The sequence below is a fragment of the Bombyx mori genome, chromosome 15 (assembly GCF_030269925.1).
Source record: "Bombyx mori chromosome 15, ASM3026992v2".
Classification (NCBI taxonomy): domain Eukaryota; kingdom Metazoa; phylum Arthropoda; class Insecta; order Lepidoptera; family Bombycidae; genus Bombyx; species Bombyx mori.
In genome coordinates, this window is record NC_085121.1 from 13,408,003 (window position 1) to 13,433,932 (window position 25,930).

Sequence of the window (25,930 nt, forward strand, 5' to 3'; positions counted from 1 at the left end):
CCTTGGGCACACAAGAATTTGAGGCCCTTTTGGAAAGTAAAAAAGCGAATTATAATAACATTTTTTTACTGAGTATGACCATTTATGTAGGTAATCAAATACAGTATGATATAATATGTCATTAATGATATTAGAATGCTGATTGTTTTTTGGTTACGATTTCGATAACGGTTTCTTTCGGGATTTCTGTTGAGCAAAATCTTCCATTATAGGCATAGTATATACCTTCTGATTACTGATTTGTGAAAAAAGTGTAATGTGCCCGACAAAAATGTTTTGAGAATAAACGTGTGAGAGAAATTGTCGGTCTTTCGGGGCCCCCTGAGAATGGGGGTCCTGGGCACGGGCCCCGTGTGCCCTTATGGTAAAGACGGTATTGGATGTACGTGAACCCAGACTAGTTTTTCAATACCAGAGATTGTACAATCCTTTGCGCTATTATTTCGGTTACCATGATTTTCCTGCGAATAGAGATTCATTCCAGATTTCATCTCGCAGGGAAACTCCACCTATAGCCCTCTCCATTGCTCTATGGGTGACCTTGAGCTTTATAATAAGGCCCAAATATACGTACATAATATAATTATTTAAGTGATATATAGTAAATAGCTTTAATGAAATTCATTGTTTTATTCATGTTTATTTTATTAATTATTAGTACATTATAAATAACAAAAAAAAACCTATTTCTAATTATGACTACTTACTTTGACGATGAGACAAAATACTTCCTTGTACTAATACTTAGAGCTTCATAAATAATTTATAAATAGCATTTTTAATTTAATGACGTACTTAAATGGAAAGGTTGAACATTATAAGAATGAAATAAATTTCTATAATTAGTTTTAAATATATTGAAGAAAAAGAAAAAAAAACAAGTAACACCGATACTTATACATTTTCAAACGATTCTAAATGTTAAAACTGATTCTTATTATTTTCTCGTTGAAATCATGTATTTAAATAATATCCGTCTCCCACATTACAAATTTGTTCGCAAATTCTTTAAAAGTAGCGATCGTTAGAGAAATAATGACAAAAAACTGTGCACATTTTAAACACCCCATATATAAGATGGGGAGGTTGCTTAATCAACGACCAGCTCGTCGTAAGGTATGTGCTGGAGGATGTGGTCTAAATAACGCGACATCTTATCCGCCAAGTCCCTCTTCAGTTCCGGCTTCATTTCCTTCAGGAGCTCTTGAGCGTTCGTACTGATGAAGAGGTTCAATGCAGCCTCTGTCAATGTAAAGCCTTATTTTTTATCTGTTATACATCTTGTTGTTTATTATATACCTATTATTATATATTATTATTATTTATTATATTATTTAATTATTATTATATATCTATATTAATATTATAAAGAGGAAAGATTTGTTTGTTTGTTTGTATTGAATAGGCTCCGAAACTACTGAACCGATTTAAAAAATTCTTTCACTATTTGGAAGCTACACTATTCCCGAGTGACACAGGTTATAATCTTTTTTGAAAAAAATAATTAAATACGTTAACATTACTAAAACTCTAATAATGTAACCCAGGGTGTAAAAAAATTACCTAAAATATTCTTTACCACGTGTGCCCCGCGAAAACTATCGATGATAAAATAAAATAATTTACTAAGACTTTGTAGAACACATTCATTTTTACAAAAAGTGTCGCGACAGCATATGTCTAACTATTATAGTTATGTAGCAATAAGTGTTCAAAAGAAAAATAAAACAACGTCAAATATCTTTGAAATTTTTGTCAAATACCCGAGTGGAGCCGGAGCGAGCCGCTAGTATTATTATACATTTGTTTTACTGGTGGTAGGACCTCTTGAGAGTCCGCACGGGTAGGTACCACCACCCCGCCTATTTCTGCCGTGAAGCAGTAATGCGTTTCGGTTTGAAGGGTGGGCAGCCGTTGTAACTATATTGAGACCTTAGAACTCATATCTCAAGGTGGGTGGCGCATTTACGTTGTCGATGTCGATGGGCTCCAGTAACCACTTAACACCACGTGGGCTGTGAGTCCGTCCACCCATCTAAGTAATAAAAAAAAAGATTAGATCCGAAAAAAATGAAGTCAAAACTTACGGAGTACGGCGTTTGAGTTATCCAAATTCTCAACGCCCATCTTGATGTCCTTTACGGAGAAATCTAGCTTCAGCTGTTGCAGCTTCAGGTAAGTTCGTCCGTCGCGTTCGTACGGAGCGCCGCGGAAGTACACCTTGGCCTTGACGCCATCTGTAAAGGAAGATCAATAGCATCTAAGGCAACAACACATTACTCCTTAGGAATCGAGTTCATTTTGAGGTGCCGTCACGAAACAATCGATGGATAGTAAAATGGAGCGTTGTCAAAAATGACAATTTTTTTAATTTTTTAAATCTGACTTTATGCCACAAGAATTCATTTGTACTGTGTTTTTTTTTTTAAGAAATATTATGACCTGATAACTAAGACCTTTAAGTCATTTCTTATTTTAATTTATATTCTTATTTTTATGAAAAATGATAATATGGAGTGAAATGAAATGAAGATGATTAATTTGAGAGATTAATCAACTGAAATGAAATTAAATAAAATGAGATAAAATGAAATATAACCTTAGTAAAATGGGGGTCATTTACTGAGATTTTTTCAGTGGACTTTTTGGAGGATCCCGTGAAGTTACGTCCAGCGGCTTTGTTTCATTTCCCCACATTTGTGCACTTTCACAGATATTAAACAGTTAATAAGTCACCGTTATTACCTACACATTTAAGCCTGAAGAAACACTAAATAGACAAAATAAAACAAATCACACAACTTCACTCCTCGACTCCTCACGTTCCCGCCTTTTTGTATTGTGTTTATTTGTCATGCCACAGAGTATTATGGTAAAATATGCACTTGATAATTTTATTACTCGATACTTTTATTACATATAGAGTTAATATATTATTATCTTTTGAAATAGATCGCAGTCATGTAATATAATATATTTTTAAGCTGAATAACTATCGCAGTATTGAAACTATTAGCTTAATATTGTTTTTACACTTTAATTCTGTTATGTAACGCTATATAGGCAGAATAAGTTCGATATTTAATAATTTTCGGTAACAGTATACAATGGAACATAAATAGTAGGCACGTAATTATTTTATGTAAAAGATTTTTATACAAAAATGTATGTAATCAACGTTGTTTTGTTGGTGGCGTTCAGCTTGTAATCTTTATGGGATCCGGTGCCCACTTAACACAAGAGGGGCTGTGAGCCCATCCATACCTTTACGCAACAAGAAAAAGTGTTTTCATCATTTTGAAAATTGCGATAAAATAGTGTAATTTTTTTATTAATTAAATTTCAGAGCAACGCAGGTTTATTAATTAAATGTTTTAATAATTTTTCTAATTTTGATTTTAATTTCATTTTACTAACATAGTTGTAAGTATTACTCTACTAACACCATATTATGGACTTTCAATGGTCTGAATTAAATGATTTTAAATTTATTTATTTTAGTGAAACATTTTTGTAATACTAATCGGGTTAAATGTTCTTACGGTATTCGCCCCAGTACTCGCCGCCGCCTGAAGCTCTGACCAGCAGCAGAACTCCTGAGGAGCGGTACCGAGCGCGGGCGCTGATGTGAGGTCCGTACAGCGTCAGCTGGAACTGATGGGTCTCTAGGTCCGACCTGAGTACATGAAGACATCGTTTGTTTAAGCACTTTTTTTTTATTACCTTTGTAGGCAGACGAGCACACGGCCCGCCTGATGGTGAGTGGTTACCGTCACTTTTGGACGTCAGCAATGCCAGGGGCAGAGCCAAGCAAGAGGGTTCGTCGTACCCCCTTACGGGGGCACGGAACGGGCCTCGGGGCGAATCCCACTGCCCGGGCAGAAGCTCCTTGCCATGAAAGGCAGGGGTGAAGTTGATGCTGGGGGGACAGTAAGGGGGGCTGCTCGCAGCGTGCTCAGCACACCTACATCGACATATATACATAAATAAGCCAAGCACCATAAAAACTCAAGCTCAAAACCTTCTAGAAGTTCTTCTGGAAGTGGGTGGTATGTATCCGATGATTTGTATGGGCTACAGTGTACTCTGTATGCCAGAAACAATACGGCTGTCCAATTTCAAAACCTAGTATCTGACAAATAAAAAAAAAAGTGTGTTTTTGCATTTTTCGACCTTGTAGACCATTCTCCATATATTAGGATAGCAAAAACCCCCAAAAATTTGTAAAAAACGAAGTTACACAAAGTCGGAAAACTAGTATCTACAGTAAAGGTTTTCAAAATGCAAAAATTACAAGATTAGAACATAGTATATAACCTCAACCATTTTAAAAACCTAATAAGTGCTTGTAGTTAATTGGATTTAAAATGGTTCATGCAGATACTAAGTCAATGAAATGGTTGAAATAAACGTCAACACTCGCGCGAAACTTTAGTAAGTGAGAAAATCGTTGCATGTCGTTCGTGTTTTTGTCTATAAAATGAGTAAAAATCAGTTTTATAGGTCAAAACTGATCTTGAATGCTTTAAAAGAACAACATGGTGAAATGTAAGTACGCTTCAGTGTGTTTTATTATTGTCAAGTTTTTTTGTTTTCCAAAATTGCAACCTACTACGACACATAAAGTAAATGAAGGTGCAAATATTCCAGAGGATGTTAAAACTGCATACGAGGATCACAAAGCTAAAGCAAGTAAAGCAATACAAAAGTATCAAGAAGATGCCTCCCTAGAAAATACTTCCTCTGTGAGATACTATTCGATGCATTTACAAAAAGTTATGTTGTTACCCGACATGCCTAAAGTCAAAGAATCGTTTTTCTTGAGTAGAATGATAACTTTCAACTTGACATTTGCACCAATCAGAAAGAAAACTAATGTTAATAATATTTGTATTCTATGGCATGAAGCCTTTTCTGGACGAGATGCTCATGACATTGTTAATGCAATTGCAGCAATAATCGAAAAAGAAGAGATTTTAATCATTTGATATTGTGGTGTGATAATTGCACAGCTCAAAATAAAAATTGGATCCTCTTTACATCACTTGTTACTATAATAATCTCTGGGTTTTTCAATTTAAAAAGTTGGACTTTGTAATACCTACCTAATTAAAGATCACACATGTATGTCAGCTGATGGAGTTCATGGCAATATGGAGAGGCAGATTAAAAACAAAAGATGCTGTGTACGATTTTGAAGACTATAAGAATGTAATTTTGGGTTGCATATCGCATATTGAAGTTATCGAATTCCAAAATTCGTATGAGTGGGTAAAAAAGAAACGCATACCGCGATGCAATGATGACCTTGTTCCCATTAATAATTTTTTGCTTAGTTCTTTGGTTGAAGTAACATTTGTAAATGGGTGCCGTAATATGTTTTATAGGAATGATTTTGAATCTCTGTATTCCGAGTTGGATTTTCTTATTAAAAAACACAATCCCTTGATCATGCCAACCTTAAAAAATATTTCAAGAGGCATTAACGAAAGTAAAAAGGAAGGCATAGTAACAACTTTATTTAGCTTAAAGAAGTTTTGGAGAAGATGTTTTGGCAAAGTGTACCGATTAATAATAATCCAGTTAATTTAGTTTCTAGTGGACATTTATTAATAACCGAATAATTTATTTTTATTTGACTGTTTTCAAATATTTTGAGTGATTATTTTTTGATTTTTTACTGTGAACAAATAGTGTTTGGTTTCCGATTATGTGTTTTTTTTTTCTTTTTCATTAAAACTGCTTATTTCTGCCCATATTTATGTTGTTTTATTCTGTTTTTTCTTACTATGTTTATAAAATTGCATTTAGTTCCTACTCAGTAAATTCAGACCTTAATGAAAACAAAGCAAGTGATCTTACTAAGTCTATTAATTTGCGTTTATCCCCACTCATTATATTTTAGAACTAGATGAAAACAAAGCAAGTGATCTTACTAGGTTTTGAAATTGTCACACTCAAAAAGTTTGATCTAAGAAAACAATCTTTTTATTAGTAACTGCTCCTCTACGTACATCTTTTGTGATAGACGCATGAAATCTACTTTTTTATAAAGCCTGTTATGTACCTCAAATTTTGCAATCACTCTCAAGAAGGTACGACTAATATTATTGAAACGGCACGCTGTCAAAGATATGAAATTGTTTTTCGGCTCTCCTGTAAAATTTAGTTTTATGCAGATACTGGGTTTTGATATTTCACAGCCGAATAGTTCGTCGGTGCCGAAAAAAAAAATTTGCTAAACTTCTTTGTTTATACCGAAGTTTATACCATTATACCGAATGGGTGAAAGGCTAATTGGTTTAAGCGACTTTTCGCTTTTTAAGCGACATTTAGTTTTATAATTGAAGGTGCGTTTTATTTCGTATTAGCATCAACAGTTCGAATGTTTTTAATTAAACTTCAATTAAGTTTAGCTCATTCAAATAGCTGAAGAAGTTTTTTTTGTTATGATATTTTTTCCAGATTTTCTATTTTAAATGGCCCCCCTGTAAAGTTACAAAAATTTCGCTCAAACCTAATAGCCTTTCACCTCTCGACATGATAAAAAACAATTAAATATGGTAATACAAGCTTCATTCTATTTCTTTATTTTTTATTTCAAAAAAGGACCCTGTAGACTATGCAAATGTTATTTGGCAATTTATTTATTTTTATACATTGGAATGTCATTTTATTATAATAGACAAATATTCATAATAGTATATGAATGGTAAGATGAAATTATGATTAGGTATTATGATTCTAATAGTGTTTTTGTATTTTCATAGCTCATTAAGTATTCTCTTTTAAGAATAAGGCGTCATTTGACATGTTTGAACTTTGAACTGTGGCTTGAACACTTTGCTTGCGTTTAGAATATTTTGATATGACAAAGCTTGTTGTATATTCTTTTGTTTCCTGTATATTTCATTCTTTTTTGTTGCTAATCGTTAATTTTAATTGTAAGTAGTTTTATTTTAATGTTTTTTGTATTCATTTTTAAATTATTCGTTTTTTATTTCTGTTTTTCGTTTTGCATATAATGAACGTGTTGTAGAATGAGCATGTTTTGAATTTAGATTTGTTTGGGACTGGGAAAAGGATAAGTTTTAGGACTCACTCTGTAGTTCGTTGATGCACTATTCATTTTTCTCACTGGCGAGAGTTATATATGCTGATTGATCAACAAATCACAATTTTATTGTTTTTGCACCGGCACCATGTTTTAGTTTTTTTTACACACTTCGCGCCATTTTCATACGCGCGTAGTTTTTCTTGTAGTGTCAACAGATGGCGTGGATAGGGGATTGAGGAAGGAATAAGGAAAAGGAAGTCCCAACAAGCATCGCAATACCTACTCTATTGTTGACTGAAGACAGTATCGCATGTCGAATCGATCGTTTGTGTTTATACAAAAAATTAAAATATTCTACAAGAAAAGTCTCGAACTCACTTTAAACAAAAGTTTATTTTTTATTGCTTAGATAGGTAGACGAGCTCACAGCCCACCTGTTGTTAAGTGGTTACTGGAGCCCATAGACATCTACAGCGTAAATGCGCCACCCACCTTGAGATATCAGTTCTAAGGTCTCAGTACAGTTACAACGGCTTCCCCACCCTTCAAACCGAAACGCATTACTGCTTCACGGCAGAAATAGGCAGCATGGTGGTACCTACCCGTGTGGACTCACAAGAGGTCCTACCACCAGTAAAAAATGGCGATAATTTTAAATGGCGATAATTTTTATTACAGAATTCTAAATAAAAATGCGGTCGGAGAAAAAGTCATTTTGCGCGATGAAACCTAGCTGAATCCATTTGTATTGCGAATTTTGTCGAACATTCTAAAACAGGTTTTTAATAGTCAATCGAAGAAAAATAAGCCGACTAGTTCTTCAATAAGTACTTATATATGAGTCGACTATTATCAAAGCCGGCAATCTGACTTTTGGACAATGATTGGTAAATCAGAAAAACGAATTATTGACTTTGTATTCCATTGGCAGTCACAAAACTTTTCGGAACGATATCTTAGATAAATAACAGGTTAACTATTAACCTTTATTTAATGCAGGTTTTGAACCGTATTCTTTGAAGGAGACGATTATATTCAAATCAATCTGTATTGACATATCAATAAAATTTTTTTGTCCAAATGCACAGATTGCCACCTTTGATAATAGACGACTCATATATAAATGAATTGCTGTTCGTTAGTCTCGCTAAAACTCGGGAACGGCTGGACCGATTTGGCTAATTTTGATCTTGAATTATTTGTGGAAGTCCAGAGAAGGTTGAAAAAGTAAAAAAAATATGAAAATGCCCGGAATTAAATAAAAATAACAATTTTGTTTTTCCTTTGATGCGTCCCACGTCGGACGGATTCCTTTTGTTTGTTTTAAGTTTATTTTAATATACAAAAGTTAGGTCTTTCATTTATCGATTGAGACAATACGAAGTCTGCCGGGTCAGCTAGTATTATATAAAATTGGTTCACGAGCACTCATAAACGCTCTCTAAGCTAATCACAATTATGAAAAGTAATTTGTTAATATGCACAGCTTAATATAGTATGAATGCATACGTGTATACCGCAGATACATTCTATTTGCAATGGAATGTCATACTTTGGTATTAATTAGTATTTTGAAGGTCTCATATTATTTATTTAACATATTATGTTTGTTTTAGCAGATTATATAAACTAAACATATATCTAGTTTAATGTTGATGTTGTTGATTTTAATGTTTTTTACTGATGGTAAGACTTCTTGTGAAGCCGCACGGGTAGGTACCACCACCTCGCCTGTTTCTGCCGTGAAGCAGTAATGAGTTTCGCTTTGAAGGATGGGGCAGCCGTTGTAACTATACTGAGACCTTAGGACTTATATCTCAAGGGTGGTGCATTTACGTTGTAGATGTCTATGGGCTCCAGTAACCACTTAACACCAGGTGGGCTGTGAGCTCGTCCACGCATCAAAGCAATAAAATAAAAAAAGTTTTTTATAAATATATAATGTTGTCGTAACTGTTTTCAAGTAACCTATATTTGCGCTTTTCCTGGTTTTTTGTTTGTCGTTTATTCGACCAAAATGATTTTGATAATTTTATATGTTATAATTTTTTTAACCAGTAATTTTAAAAAGCGTCAGTATATTACATATAAAATCAATTCTTTGATAGTTACTTTCAATTTAAATCTATCTTTATCACCTATGCTATTGTCGACTAAGTGCGTTTTCTATATTGCGTGCGTTTTCCTCAAATTGACAACGGTAAGTTTTAGAATCTGGTTATTCAAACATTAATGTGTCAATAATTAGTGTTTAACGACGAAAACTAGTTTTTAGTGTTCAACATCGAAATTGCGTGTTAACTGCGCTAACTCGAGGACGTTATATAAAAACAACTAGGAACTAACAATAAATACAAAGTCGTTTTATTGTTTTTGTTCCAAAATATTATTTTACGTCCATGCAATGGTTCCAAAGGTCAAGAAGGTTGAGAGGGTACATTTGTTGATGGGTATGTTCATGACACAAACAAGTTTCATGTGTGTCGTCATAATTTATTTTCAACCTCAAACGGGAATGATTTCTGGCATTACTAAGTAGGAGGATGGTAGCAGTTTTTGGCGGGAACGCGTTAAGGACAAGTTCTGTCAATTGTTTTAACTTGTTCATTTAGTGTTTCATTAAGTTTTAATACGTGTAATAACATTATTCACTTTTCACTGCCTTTATTTTTCCCAAACTTGTCCAAATTCTCGAGAATTTCGAGAAGTTTGAGAAAATGCAAGAGAATCGCTGGATTTGGCTTCTCTGGTTCTTTCCAAACGTCCACCACGTTTTAGTAAATTCGCACCATTTGATTGAGACAATTATAATTTCATCTCGTGACGTTTTCTTTTATTACAATTTATTAAAATTTTAAATGAATCAAATTCATCTCATATTGATCTAGTCAAATCTTCATATAACAGAATATGTATGTATAATAATAGAGTATTTAAAAAAAATAGACTTGCAACAATGGCAACGTAAGAGGCCGATTGCCATACTGAACAAAAACCAGAAGTAGAACCTACACACGCGTGCTTATAATGGGCAGCAGGCCCCATTATTTTATTATATATTATTTATGATATTTTAATTCATCTTTTTCAAACTACTATCTTATGCACGCAGCCTAATTTGTTAAGTACATAAATATATTTTCAGAACAATCTTAAATGTATCACCACCTTATTAAATTTTTAATCTGAGGAACTGGCATCGTTCACGATTTATTATGCAAGATGATACTACTAGAATACGCCAATGCCACAGAATATTTTTTATTATACAAAGTAAACATGACGTAACATATTGTTATGTTTGTCTCTGGCAACCCTGAAATATCAGCCAATAACGTAAACTTATATGCTGTGGTATTTGCCAGTGATTCCCCAGTTCTCCTCTGACCCTGGTCGTGAAGGCGTTTTTAAACTGTTCAGTCAACACAAAAGGAAACGTGACTGGAATAAATTTACCGAACTCTAGACTTTATTCTACGAGATTCCACTGTTGTTAGTTTTTAAAATATTTATTTTCATTTAAATTCAAGGGTTTACTTTAGTTTGGTCTGTTGATTTTTTAAATCAATGGTTTTTCGAGGATTTTCAATGGTATTGTTTGAGTTCAAATTTGTTATTCAAACTAGACTAGAATGATAAACATAATTTGCAAAGATAGACGTTAATATTATGATAACTAAGAGCGCTTCGGTTGAATTAAAGTAATACTGTATTTCTATAAAAGATTGGAGGACGTCACAGAGACGAATGACACATAAATGATGTTTTATTTCTCTACGTGGCCCATCAATTATACCGTTACTAGCATCCAAAGATACTTTTATATTGGTATTATTATAATTTATCGCATTCTAGCTAGTAGCTATTTTTAATGTATTTAAATTTTTTGTGTTATTTGATAAACTTATTTTCAGAATTTTTTAATTATTTGATATGTTTTTTTTTTATTTTTAAAATCGTCAAAAGGTTTTGGTTGTAGAGTATACACGAAATAGATATAAACATAGGTTCACTCGAAAAACAATTTCCCCCTAAAGAAGTCGCTTACAATCACACACACACACACAGACACACACACACACACACACACACACACACACACACACACAACGTATTATTAAGTAAGCACTTTTATTTCGCATATTCATACCTAATTTTTTTTCTTGGGTATTGTTCGAGAAGGGTAAAAAAACTTTTTAAACTTATAATAAAAAATGTAGCAATCGCTAATTTTATGAAGTCATTTTCTTTAGTAGCACGTGCTATTATAGTATTTCAAATTATCATTATTTATTAGTTGATTCGTGAAAGCAATTATCCTTTCAAGAGAGATTAGGTATTTAATTAAAAAATAAGTTAGTTTATATATTTATTCTACGTTCATTATTTTTATGTAATTATCATAATGAAATTGTAATTATCGAGAAACGTACCTAGATTTACTTTAAGATATTTTTAATTATTCATCCCTTAAAACGATTAAAAGTAAACTTTATGCAATGCCACTTTAAGATTTAGATTTCCATAAACGATAAAAGTATTTTATTTATTGAATGCTCACCTGACGTTAGTGATGGTCATGTTCGATGCTCCTGACGCATGGATGTCTTTGAAGGTTGCTCTGTAACCGTCGGGACCAGCTCCTAGGGCTATAGACAGTTCGTCTATCACAATGGGCTCAGCCTGGAATATTTCACACCGCCATTAAATATCTGGGTCTGAATGTTTTAGTAGATCTATGCGGTTTTTAAGTCTATGCTGCTGCTAGATGGGACTGGGTGTGTCGGTCTCTTAATTCCTTATAATCCATTGCTTCTTCTTTTCATACGACCAAACCTTTTACTAGACGTCTTATTGTTTTAAGTCATGACGACTTCTCCTCCTAATTCATATCGCACCGAAATCATTCATACATTCCGCTCTGAAGGGTTTGGTGTCCTTTATATTAAACTAGCTGACCCGGCAGACTTCGTAGTGCCTCAATCGATAAATAAAGGACCTAAACTTTTGTATAAAATAAACTTAAAACAAACAAAAGGAATCCGTCCGATGGGGGACACATCGCAGGAAAAACAAAATTGTTATTTTTATTTAATTCCGAGCATTTTCATATTTATCTACCTTTTAAACCTTCTCTGGACTTTCACAAATAATTCAAGACCAAAATTAGCCAAATCGGTCCAGCCGTTCTCGAGTTTTAGCGAGACTAACGAACAGCAATTTATTTTTATATATATAGAAGATAGAAGATTACCTGAGAAGCTCCACTTCGAAGATATCCATCTCAATAACTATGAGCTTTAGTTAACCAAGATAAGGTGTACTTTAAAAAAATAATGTCGCAAAATTTTTTCATCTATCGTCTCATTATTTGAAAATTTGTTACGTACAAATTTTTAAGACAAAGACATTTTAAGTATTTTTTGTGTATATTAACAAGTTTCCCAAACTTCAGTAATGAGATTGCGTATGTTGTCAAATCATTGTATGCTTCGTGCTTGAAATCGACAGTAAAGTATGAAACGAAATACTAAAATTTACGTAATCATTGTGATTTGTATTGGTTGCATACTTTTCCATAAACAGCTCGTTCTATTCATCGAAGCAATAAGAAGATAATGTAATATAATGTAATTTTTCACACCACAAAAGTTTATTGCTTTGGACATAATTTACAATGACCAAGTGTCCTTTGTTATTCGTAATTTATGATTATTTTTATATTATCTCGAAGGTGTTAGCGCTCATAAGATATTTACATAAAAATAACAATCTAACATGCAGTAGTATTTTCTTCGGTTTTCGCGATTCGTAGATCGCGTTAATTAAAACCACTTTTACGGTTTAATTTCGATTTTTCTATTATATTACTAGCTGACCCGGCAGACTTCGTAGTGCCTCAATCTACAAATAAAACACCTTAAATTTTGTATAAAATAAACTTAAAACAAACAAAAGGAATCCGTCCGATGCGGGACACATCAAAGGAAAAACAAAATTGTTATTTTTATTTAATTCCGAACATTTTCTTAACGAGACTAACGAACAGCAATTCATTTTTATATATATAGATAGTGAGATATTATAATTCTTGTGATAACATTACAATATAATACAATATTATATAATACATAAAAGCTTGAACTGAAACATACGATCGCGTTAATTAAAACGACTGTTACGGCTTAATTTCGATTTTTCTTATTCCTATTATATTATTTTAGATGTTTAGAATATTCCATAGTATTCTTGGTCACGTAAAATGACAATAAAAACAGGAGATTAAACCGTAAAATTACTTTTAATTATATCTAAAAGAGGTATTATTTAATATCCTAATTAAAAAACTGAAGTGCAGTGAAAAAAAGGGGACCACCTCATCTTTCATAGCTTTCATTACTTGCTCATTACTATGTCTTTTATTTATGTAGAATAGGGATCGCAGCGCATAAAATAAAACTTCCATTGTTTCAAAAATCATCTGTTATAATAATAATTTAAAAATTAATTAACTCTTTTATTACGCCTTACTCCTTTTTTAACTGTCCTCGCTATCTTCCTTTTTGTCATTCTATCTGTCATTCTCTTCTCCCTTTCTTACTGTTCTCTCTCACTCACATCTTAACACTCCGTTCCACACTCTGTTCATACGTTCCGCTCTTACCAATCCTACATTTATGTAGTATCACTTCGTTTTCCTAGGTATGTATTAATACAATTTTTAACTTAAACCTTTGTTGATTCAAAGCAATTAGAATTTCAAAGGCTTTTCAGGCGTAATTCGTGATTTGTTGGTAAAAACTTCTCTAATCAAAGCCTGGTTTTATTCGAATTTGTTTGGTATTCTGATAAAGTAGATTTGCGGCACACGCGCTTTTGTAATTAATCTGAACAAAATCAAATTTAAATTAGAATAATAATATCATGTTTAAACTGAAATATTAATAACCATGTACCTCTTCGATGCCCATCTCAGGAGCTCCTCCCTTCAAGTAGTCAACGAGGTTGTTGAAACTCCTTAGAAGACAAGCGTCTACGTTTGGATCTTGTCTTGAACATTTCCCTCCGAATATGTCTACCGAAAAGAAATACATTGATTGTGAAATATGAAAATGTAGATAGCCGTGATGATACGTTTAAAAAGGATTCGTAAAATCGACTTTACAGTTACACTTCTATGTAAGGTACTATTTGTCCAGCCCAATAGCGACAAACTAGTCGAGCTGTCAATAATTTGTACAGTGCGTTAATAAAATAAGTAGAAGCTCTGTATACGACACCTAAAACGTAATAGTATGAGTATTTTGAAGAGCATTTTAAAGATATTAACGATTTGCCAATAAAATATTTATTTCATACTAGCGACCTGCCCTCGCTCCGCTTTGAGGACTAAAATTTACCTACTACCTATTGATTTTATTGAATTTTCATTTAAACAAATCTGATATTGGCAGCATGCATTCTGTCAATGTTACGTCAAACGCCTTAAGGTTAAATTACAAAATTTAATATTATGGTGGTTTTCTTAGTGCAATTTTTTTATTATTTTTTTCTTCATACGAATCTTCTCCTGACAAACACAACAAACAAAAAAAGAATTATCCGATTTGATGCCGATGTTCTGAAGTTATGCGCGTACATACATTACACAGAATCATTTTTATTTAGATAGATTCATAAATAAATATTACAGAACGCTGATAATTTTTTTTCCTACCTAAGCTGATGGTCTAGAGAGACCATATCAGCGTAACCTTAACTAGTAGGTGAGCTCACGGGGCTGAAACATGACGATGCTGCTAACACGAACCCTAGCAAGAGCAGTGCTTCGCAGAATCTACCACCGGGTCGGAAACGCGACCCACTGCGAAGATCCGGCGAGAAACTCAGTGGGCTGTGTCTGTGGGTTAATTTACTAGCCGAGCACTTCGTCGTAAGCGACAGGTTCGACGAGAACGATGACCGGTGCTTGAGGTACCTAAAAGCACCGCACGCTGATACAATTGAACATAGTTTTCTCAATACCGCCATCACTTATGTTAAGCACATAACAATAGACACCGCTGTTGTACATCGCTTTCGTTCGTTGATCATTGATATGCAACGCACAGAACATAACGGTACGACCGAACGCAGTGAAAACAATGCCTTATTCCGTGTATTCCTGTGACTTAGCGGAAGAATAACATGATAATGAGTAATCGAAGCCTTGAACCAACAAGTTTATTGCGGTATTATTGACCCGAACACACAAAGGTATTTGATTGTTTGATTATTATTGACAAACGTTCCGAAATGTTCTGAGTCATAATAAATGGTAGTTTTTTTAGGTACAATCTAAATTCGATGGGGTTTAGTCGGTAGTCGTTCTGCGGGGCAAGTGCTTCGCGCGCCTTTTTCAAGGCGTAGTCTCCTGTGAGAAATTGGGGGAGGTGAAGGACCTCGGCCCTTCTCTTCTCCCCTTCTTCCTCTCAGGAGGCGCCGGAGTCCGACATAACCCGGTCCGTTACCCCACTCGACCGGGTATCCGAAAATGGATTCCCCAGCGTTAAAAAAAAAAAAAGGTACAATCTAAGCACGGTTTGCGTTCCATGTCTTTGATTCTTATCACGGATAATGACACTATAATCAATACGCTTACTCCCTAGTTGTTCGTTTCTAATTCTGTTATGACTTGCTGCGTTGCTTTTTTTAAAATCATTATATGAACTAGCTGACTCGGGATATATTATCACGTTCAATTAGTTTTTTATAAGATCTTCTTTTGCACTACGAGTGTCTAGAGACTGGTGACAGGACCTCTTGTGAGTCCGCAAGGGTAGGTACCACCACCATGCCTATTTCTGCCATGAAGCCGTAATGCGTTTCGGTTTGAAGGATGGGGCAGCCGTTGTAACTACAGTCAAACCTGGGTAAGTGAGAAAACTCTATAAGTGAGAGTAATAGCCAGGACCCGTCATTTTAAGCTCCCGAAACCTCTATAGTTTCTCTAGCGAGAAACAGAAACCTCTGTAAGCGAGAGTCGTTTTTCCCTCATGGACCTCCGTAAGTGAGACTGCTACGTATCTATACCTCTATAAGCGACAGTCGAACTTTATTTATTTAAATTATTTAGGAGGAACAAATGACAAAACAAATTACAAATTTAACATCTGCTGTTTTATGACTTATTCTTAACTTTCGTGGAACTTCCTACCATTGTTTTTGTATTGTTTTCTCGTCAACATTGAAACTATTCTATTTAATGGAACTAAATAACGTTGTTATTTTATCGCATTCTTTTCGAATGGACACGTGTGCCTGTGTACCGTCCTGTTTGTCGGACTTACTCAGTTTATCGTTAATTAATTGCGAAGGAAAGTTCTGTGCTGCATCATATCAAAACGGAAAATTAAAGTACTGTCATTAAGTGATAAACTTAAAATAGTGAATGCGTTTGAATTCGGAAAATCGCGAAATGATATTCAGAGGGTGCATTAGTGAGAAACTCGGGTTAGTGAGAAACCTCTATAAGCGAGAATGAGATAGTGCTCCCTTGAACTCTCGCTTATCTAGGTTTGACTGTATGTATATTGAGACCTTAGAAATTATATCTCAAGGTGGGTGGCGCATTTACGTTGTAGATGTCTATGGGCTCCAGTAACCACTTAACACTAGGTGGGCTGTGAGCTCGTCCACCCATCTAAGCAATAAAAAATAAAAAAAGAACACATATCTTGTTATATAAAATACCCTAACAAAGAGAAAATTACCGAATCACCACAAGAAAGTTTGCCCGATCCAGAAGTCGAAGCCACGACCCAGCAATCAGGGGCCCCAATTACTACACCACCGTGAGAGCCCATATGGACTGACTCAGCGGTAGCTATTCGATTTTTTTATATGCATATGATTTGAGATTTCTAAGGTCTCAGTACCTATAGTTACAATGGCTGCCCCACCCTTCAAACCGAAACGCATTACTGCTTCACGGCAGAAATAGGCAGGGTGGTGGTACCTACCCGTGCGGACACACAAGAGGTCCTGCCACCAGTGAACTGTTTTTAGTTATTTCACTTATTCTTAGTTAATGCTTAGTTATTTCAAGCCCGGGTTTTTTAATTGTTGTGTATCGATGGATCACTTTATCGATGGATATCATGACACGATTGCCATAACATACCTTGATATATGAGTTCGGAGTCTAGATTGTTACAAAACAGTCGATGCAGTCCTCAAGCAGGCCCACAATATCACGTGGGTTCGATTTTATTAAAAGTCTTGTTCGTTCGTAATTCGCCTCAATACGTTTTTCGTATAAAAAATTGAATATGCAGTTTTGAAAAGGGCACATGTCGCATATTTTTTCAAATACGTTTTTTCATATACATGTAGTTTTGAGGCTTATCTACACCCATTTTATAATAATTCCAGTAATTTTCAATTGCTAATTAACTCTAAAATACACCTCAAAAGCTAATATTTTAAATTTTACACTGCTTTAGAAAATAATCAGTTTTTTTTTTCATTTCCTGAACATTTTACATTTTCAGAGATGTGCCCTTTTCGAAATTGCATATTCAATTGAATGCAAGCAAAGAAGTTTCCATTAAGCCATCTTAGTGCACCCAGTTGCGGGGTCGTCGACCCGCGCCCGAGACCTTGCCCGCAAAACCCGCTCTCGCAAAAAACCGTTCACTGTTAAACAACTATACGGTACTAATAATTGGAAACGTTTATAAAGTTTTTTTTTAATCAGAGGTGAATCGAGAGAGTTCTCTTTTTGTACTTACTTATATAGTTGCATTTGAAAGTTTGACGCGGCGAAATTAGGTTGTGCTTGAGGCGCACAAACATTTAAACTTGGTTTCTTATTTCGATGTTAATTTTAAAATGAGACTGCAGTGTTCTTAGTGCGAGTTTTTTAACGTTCTCGATAGAGTAAAAGTTAACTCAAATTTGTATGGAGTTGGAACGTTTGCTTACGTTTGCTAGGGGCGCTGTTCCAACTCCATATAAAATTGAGTTAACTTTTACGCTATCGAGACCGTTAAAGAACTCGCACGATGCACACAGAATAGATATTTTTCAATATATTTATTGATTACTAGCTGACTCGGCAGACTTCGTAGTGCCTCAATCGATAAATAAAAGACCTAAACTTTTGTATAAAATGAACTTAAAACAAAATCCGTCCGACGGGGGACACATCGCAGGAAAAACAAAATTGTTATTTTTATTGAATTCCGAACATTTTCATATATATTTTTACCTTTTAAACCTTCTCTGTACTTTCAGAAATAATTCAAGACTAAAATTAGCCAAATCGGTCCAGCCGTTCTCGAGTTTTAGCGAGACTAACGAACAGCAATTCATATATATAGATTTATTATTTATTGCTAAGATTACTGCTTGACGGCAGAAATAGGCGGGTTTGTGGCATCCTTCTGGGAGGGAGCTCACAAGATGCCCAAACATCAGCATTTTGTTTACTTACTTATATATAGTGGTATATTATTTACAAACATCAGCATTTTGTTTACTTCCTTATATATAGTAGTATATTATTTACTTATATTCGAATATTATGTTTTATATGATATTTTAAGACCTGTTTGTGTTACTCTAGAGGCAAACCGGCAATTAAGTTCTTGATGGTTCTGTAAGGTTCGCTGCGTTAATTTTTATAGTACAAGCGATTCTTTACTATTTTAACACGATTTTTTTAGGTTAGCATGTTTGTTTGTATGTGACGAAATTTTTGAAAATAATTATTAACGATTTCAAGACGCCCGGTTAACTTCAAAACTTGATTAAATTAATTGTCAGTTTACTTATTAAGTGTTTTTTTGGTTAGTTCACAGTTCATAGTTTTTTGCTACATTCAATAAATACATTTAAATTTTTAAATTGAGTCTCATATATTTACAATCAGCTTCCTTCGTGTTCATATTATCCACTGCACACGATTTTGTGCTATTGTGCTTATTCTATGGTCGATCTTTGCTGTTTAAGCCAGGTGACGATGAACCAGGATCAGAGGGTTTTCCACGCGTCCCTTTTTTTAGGCAAGTCTGTTTTCAAGGCTTTTCATAAAGAATTATTAGAAACTAAGATTTATTAATTAAATCTTACTATTATTCAATGCGCAATTGAACTGGTTTAGTTTATCGAGAATTTTGACCTTAATTCATTTCCATATACTACAATGATTACTAGATTGCGTGATTATAGCTGGCGTTAATCGTTTGCAAATGGAACTGTTACATGGCTGTCTTGTAATGCAATTACTATGTAGTACGTAGATTATAAGTAAGTAGCATCAAGAAAGGTTATAACGCGATATAACTGGCCGAAAATGATTACGTATTATCGGCAATTAAAAAAGTGTAGCCATCTTAGAGTTATTGTTATTTTTATTTAAATTAGATTACGTATGGTTAATAATGGCACACATTTCATTTTATACTGCTCATTGAAGTAGTTTTTAATGTATTTCCTCGGTTTTTGCGAGTTGTAGACGTAATTGAAATTACTTTTGCTGTTTAATATCCGGTTTTTTATTACTTTTATATTAGTTCCGTCGTTTCGATTGTTTTACGGTTTTTGTAAACTCGGTCAGTGGTCACGAAGTTGTATTTTTTAATTTAAGTTTTTAATGAATTAGTTTGTATTTATTCTGTGCTGTTAATTCTGGTTACTTTACTAGATCTGTGACGTCAAAATGTTTTTAACGTCAAACGTCATTGGGTTCAAGCTTAAATTGATAGCTTATATTTGAACTAGGAAAGTCTAGTGATGTGATTTAGTCAACCTAACAACACTCATTTGAAATGTTCTCCATGTTCCATGTTCTAAGACTAGAACCACGACATTATATAATGCTTGACTCGTTTTAATATCGCTTCGTAGCTAACTTAAGAGAAAATATTTTCAATCAATATAATTTCTGAAAAGAATCCGCAATATCACCAAGCATAATTGTGACCTTAAAACCGAACACCGAAGTGAAGTTAATAAACTAATAAATATACATTTACAGAAAGTTTTATTGTACAATTCGAATGAGAGTTTCACACTACTTTCTTGTTAAAGCGATTTATCAAAAACTTTGCGAAGTTAAAAAAAGTCTATACTTCGTATTGAGGTGTCGAGAACAAAATTCTTGATAAAATCTTTTAGTATTCACGAAGGTCACATGCTTTTTGTACAATAAAAAAAAAAACAATAAAATTGCTTTGTGATAGTATTGGCACCTATTTTCGTAAAACAATCCCGAATATCAATAACACTCATTTTCATATTTATTTTAGTTTAAGAAATACAAGTTATATTATGTAAATAATTAATACGTACCTAAGTTTTGTAATGCCAAAAAATGATCATTATGTTATTTTAATGTTTGAATTTGATGAATTATGTCAATGTTAGAATGGTCTTACTTATTGGAGAAGTAAGATAAAATGGTTATCACAACATAGGTCCTAAATAAAATCTGATATATGTATATGTATTGTTGACTTTTACGCCACTATTTTGACGCAATTTTTGACGTTACTGGTGGTAGGACCTTTTTGAGTCCGCACGGGTAGGTACTCTACCACTACTCCGCCTATATTTGCCGTGAAGCAGTAATGCGTTTCGGTTTGAAGGGTGGGGCAGCCGTTGTAATTATACTGAGACCTTACAACTTATGTCTCAAGGTGGATGGCGGCATTTACGTTGTAGATGTCTATGGGTTCCAGTAACCACTGAACATCAGGTGGGCTGTGAGCTCGTCCACCCATCTAAGCAATAAAAAAAAAAAAGCAAGCAACAAAATAGTACCTTAAGCTTAAGGTATTGTTTAATTACTGTGGTGTGAGCCGAGTTTAAGCTTCTTCAGTAAGTTAGGTGAATTATTTTTTGACGTTACCTCTGCGATGACGATTAAGGATAGTTTTTTTTTGTTTGGTATAATTTTCACATAACCGTATTAGTTTTGAGTCGAAGACTTGTTTGTTGTTTATAGCTGATTAGTAAACTTGTTTAATTAACAGGTGATCGAACCTTTTCAATCGATTTCGAGAAATTTTTCAATAATATTTATTTATGATGATTACGAACTTAATTTGACTTTTTAAATATAAAAATTAGGTGTTGTGCGATAATGTTTAATTTATTAAATTTCGAATTAAATAAATAATGTCATGTAAAAAAAATATCTAATTTTAGATCTGTTAATTTAATTCAATAGAGTATTATAGATTTTGATCAATTTTCTAACGGTATATGCAGTGTATTTATTATTGATGATAAAATAATAAATTTTACATTTTTGTACAATCAAAGGTCGTTTAAATGATTTTTAAGAAAAGAGAAATGTATCCGATAATGTATAATAATATTTCTATATAATAATTCATAGAAATGTTTTTATCGTCACAATACAATTCAACACGCAGCCTACTATTGTTTCTACTAACACACTAAAATGGCACGAATAGATAGTAGTAAGCAGTCTGTCTACTTTCTTCTGTACTTACTTGCATTCGTTTTCAGCGGTATCACTGTCGCGATCAAAAACAACGCCACGAATTTATGCATTCTTATTTTTTTAACCGATTAAAATTTGAAAACAAAAAGGGCGCGCAATGTTTTTTTTTTTTTTTTAATTCCCGACTGAGCGTCCGTTGCGTTCAGCCTCGGCGGGAGTAATGTGTGTGGCCACTGTGACCACGGATGAGCCCACTCCAAGATGCGTTGACCGTACGAACTGAGTTCTTATAAAGACGTGTACACCGTCTTTGTTAAAATAAATGAGTAAGCGTGGAATGGAAGAAAATATGTACTTTTTTTTCTTTACTCATTCTTTAGTCATACATTTTAAATACAGTATTCCTTGTTGCTTTAGAAGTAGTAATTCGACACTTTTTATTACATGTTTCTACTATATGTGTCTAGTAGCACAACCAGTACACTAGTACTACTATTAATACATTGCATTGTCTTGCAGTAGACAGTGGTTTAATCGTACCCTTGCTATTGCTGAAATCCATGAGCGACGGTGACCCATACCCATCTGGTGGGCCGTATTCTGCCTAAAATAACAAAAATAAATACAAGATACATAATTAAAACTACTTATACGGTATGATCTCGCGTTTGACTGCTATTTTAATATTATTTCAGAGCTTTCGAATATATTACAGCTGTATTCGTCGAATACTTTACAAATGTCGTCCGTGACCGCGAATACGATTTACCATAAACCGTAAAAGTAGTTTTAATAATGCTTAAGACTCGCGATAAGCGAAAAAATACTAGATTCGAAACATTAACGATGTCACTAAAAACCTTTATAGGAGAATCGGTGGCGTATTTTATTGATTGGCAACTCTAGTTTTACCATTATATTAGGGCTCAGAGCGCTAGGGTGACCATTAAATCAAAGCAAAATTATCTGTAAAGTTTTATTTATATTGCGTTATCTATTGGTTTTGGCAACCGTCACCGCAGATGATACTTTGTAACGCTCCTCTGCTTTGTTAGACCATTTAAATTATTATTAATCAATAAAACAGTTTTTGTCAACGCGATAAATAATGAAAATGACACAAACAAAAATAAAACAATATTTATTTGTTTCGGAATATTTTACAGCATCTTTGGTTTGCTTTCTGCTTCGTTGAAGTCACAAAATTAATATTACGTAAAAAAAATTGTCAATCTAAAAACTAATTATCTAAAAGTTAAAAAAATCATCGTCATCATAGCGAATGTCTTTTTCGTCTTCGCTTTTACCGATGATGCTTGACAGCTTGAAGCCGCTCTCAGCCATTTCATCTATTTCGGGCAGCTTCTCATGTATCATTTCCTCAACATCCAATTTGTCGAGCTCCGACTGAACTCTTTCTTTGAGTGGACCCTCGATCGCGTCCATGATCTGGTATCGGAGGAGGTTCGGCAAAATGTTCACGACGAATTCTATAACATAGTCTAGTGTTCCAGCGCCGTTGCAACGCACTTGTATGTTACCAACCTCGAGATCCAGGCTTCGAAACTGTGGTTTCTTCCGAGTATCCAAAGGCTGACCTAAGATAATCCTCGCGCTTATGTATTCAACTGAAAACGATGCAGTCCCAGCTCTTGATAGTAGACCGCTAATCGCAGATATCTCCCATTTAGTCTGGCCTTCTAATTTCTGAGTTCCGATTTCGAAATCGGCTACGGCCGTATTGTTTTCCATTATCAGTGAAATGTTGCCAACTCGTTGGAACGACGAGATCCCCATAACCCAGGTTTCGGCTAGAGTAACAACGAAGACGCTAACGCTTGTGTTGTAATCTTTGATTTTATAAGGATCCATGTCCATTTGGTGAACTTTTTTCCTTACATCAGCAATGACCATATCCAGTGGCGATATAGAGTTTGGGAACTGCAAATCGCCCGCCACTTCATCAATCTTTTCGTTCATCGTGGTTTTGATGGTGGCATAAGCTTCCTTGAGGACGTAAGGTTTGATCGAATCGAAGATGAACGGTCCGATGGTGTTGATAAATCCTGAGATGATTTCTGCGTTTTCCAGGTTCACAGCGATGTTGCTGGCCGATAAGTCCATGACGATGTTTTCCGCTCTGATTTTACCGTCTCTCTCTACTTGAAGGCCCGCGTTCGCTGTCACCCTCAGTCCTGTTATGTGAACAGTGAACGGGCCCCGAACCGAATTGAACCACGTCGCGAAGGTGTAGTTGCCGCGTGCTTGCAATTTTTCGAGAGTCATCACGGCGTGGGCCTGTAATTTTTTTTTTTTAAATGTTACCATACGTGTGTGTGAAACCAGCGAGTGACTCAGCATTTTTTTTCCTACCTAAGCTTTGAGAGGCTATCTCAGCGTAACCTTAGCTAGTACGTGAGCTCACGGGGCTCAAACTGGAGTGATGCTAACTCTGACCCTAGCAAGAGCAGTGCTTCGTAGAATCTACCACCGGATCGGAAACGCGACCCACTGAGAAGATCCGGCGAGAAACTCAGTGGGCTGTGTCTATGGGTTAATGGGTTAATAAAAAGGACGGTGACCTGTGCTTGTGGTACCTAAAAGCACTGTTAATGGATCGGGAGGATCCGTAATGACGTGTTTTGGGCGACGTCGGACTCAGCATTGTTGCACGTGTTTTGGTGGGTGTACGATTTTTAACTTGACAGATTGTTCTCGATGTATTTTCTATGAGTAGCAGTTACGATTCGACCGTCTGCCGCTGCAAACTCATAAACAACATTTTGGATGTAAATTTTACGTTTAGCTTCCGGTGAGACATTAAACTGATTCAGAAACTTCGATTTTAATATTCTTTTATTTTTTTTAGCAATCGAAATTGTTAATATCTGAATTTATTTCGAAATCACAAACCCAACTCTCACGGATTATTTGGTTTTAGTTTTTATCCGAGAATGTGACATGTGATTGTGCCCATTCACTTTGAGATATGAGATCGAAGTCTAAGCTGTATTAAATAATGGCAATCCCACCATTTAAACAAAGAAAAAATAACAACGACACAGCAGAAATTGCCAGGGCGTTGTGTTGCCACCGTGCAAATTCACAATACGCTCTACCATTAATTTAAATTCTGCGCAGGATAAAGACGAATAGGTATAACTTATTTGTGAAATCTAACTCAAAAATATTACTAGAATTTAAGAGTTCAATATATATGTGTTGGTTTTTATGTATCAAAAACACCGAAGGAACATGATTAAAGCAATGAAATAAAATAAAATAATATAATTTTTTTTTAACGGGCAACAAGAGAATGTCTAAAACGAACCTTTGATACAGCACAGTATTTGAACATAATCAGTTTATAATCCACCATTATTATTTCTTATTAATTTTAGTTTAATTGACAAAATATAATAATGCTAAGTAGGTAGTTAATTTGACCTTATGTTTTAGCCGAAAAGTCGTTTTGTTATTTATTAAATACCAAATTATCCAGTTATGATACTATGTTTAGTTCCGCGTTTGTATTTCATTTTGAGGTTAAAACGATTAAAAGAAACATAAAATTAAAATGGATCACATACCTCCATTGCTCCGATATCGGCCTTAACGTAATTTAGACGGAATTCGTTAGTTCCATACAAAGCTATGTTTTTAAAATTCATAGTTCCAAGAGTGAGTGACTGTTTGACGTCTGGAACTGGGTATGGATCTGGTAGTTTAGCTCCCGGCAGTCCCGTGGGATCCGGCTGTTTATAATGCTCCAGAATAGCCAAGATATTATGACTGAGTTTTTTTTCGCCTTCCGAAAGTTTTTCATCTTCACTCGACACCTCCTCGGGTATTTCTGTAGATTTGAGAAATAATATAATTTTGAGTGACGCAATTTTGGATTTACGTATTTTCTTTGATGTGGCTGTACCAGTTTGCTTCTTGTTTTAAACTTAAAAAAAACGATACGAATAAATTGAAAACGTCACAATATCTTAACACAATAGATGACAGGCCGTACAAAATGAATAGAAAGTAATGTTCTAATCCTGAATTGTTCACAAAACACAATGAATCCCACCTTGGCAGTTCCTAAACTGGAACAAAATCACAAGCACTAAACACAAGGCAATCTTCATTCTGTAACGTTGTCCTCTACTGCGGAGTTATTGTACGCACACTCATTCATTCCAGACTGTATCAAGGGTCATAGTTTATCGTTTGCCGTCAATTCGAACCACATTATTGATATCGGATGTTTAATTTGTCGATGACGTCACGTTAACTGCATTTTAGGGATGGAAAAGTATTAAAATTTGCTTTATCTTCATAATTTGACATCGTTACTTAATTTAAATATGCAGTTTCATTTTGTTTCGTGTTAAAATTCGTTTTAATGAGTATAATTTGCTTTTAATGTC

The 25,930-nt window shown here is 34.4% G+C and overlaps 2 protein-coding genes across 2 annotated transcripts; both read right to left on the reverse strand.

Annotated features, from left to right (window-relative positions):
- Positions 1-627: 627 nt before the first annotated feature.
- On the reverse strand, positions 628-21,713 carry brP-1649 (juvenile hormone binding protein brP-1649). Its single transcript, NM_001043521.1, is given in 6 exon segments — positions 628-1,242; positions 2,088-2,237; positions 3,543-3,676; positions 11,619-11,740; positions 14,014-14,132; positions 21,562-21,713. Coding segments are annotated over 6 exon segments (738 nt in total). The 5' UTR covers positions 21,623-21,713; the 3' UTR covers positions 628-1,090.
- Positions 21,714-22,637: 924 nt separating this feature from the next.
- On the reverse strand, positions 22,638-25,679 carry LOC101743813 (uncharacterized). Its single transcript, NM_001309615.1, is given in 3 exon segments — positions 22,638-23,810; positions 25,103-25,365; positions 25,591-25,679. Coding segments are annotated over 3 exon segments (1,371 nt in total). The 5' UTR covers positions 25,649-25,679; the 3' UTR covers positions 22,638-22,760.
- Between the last annotated feature and the right edge of the window lie 251 nt (positions 25,680-25,930).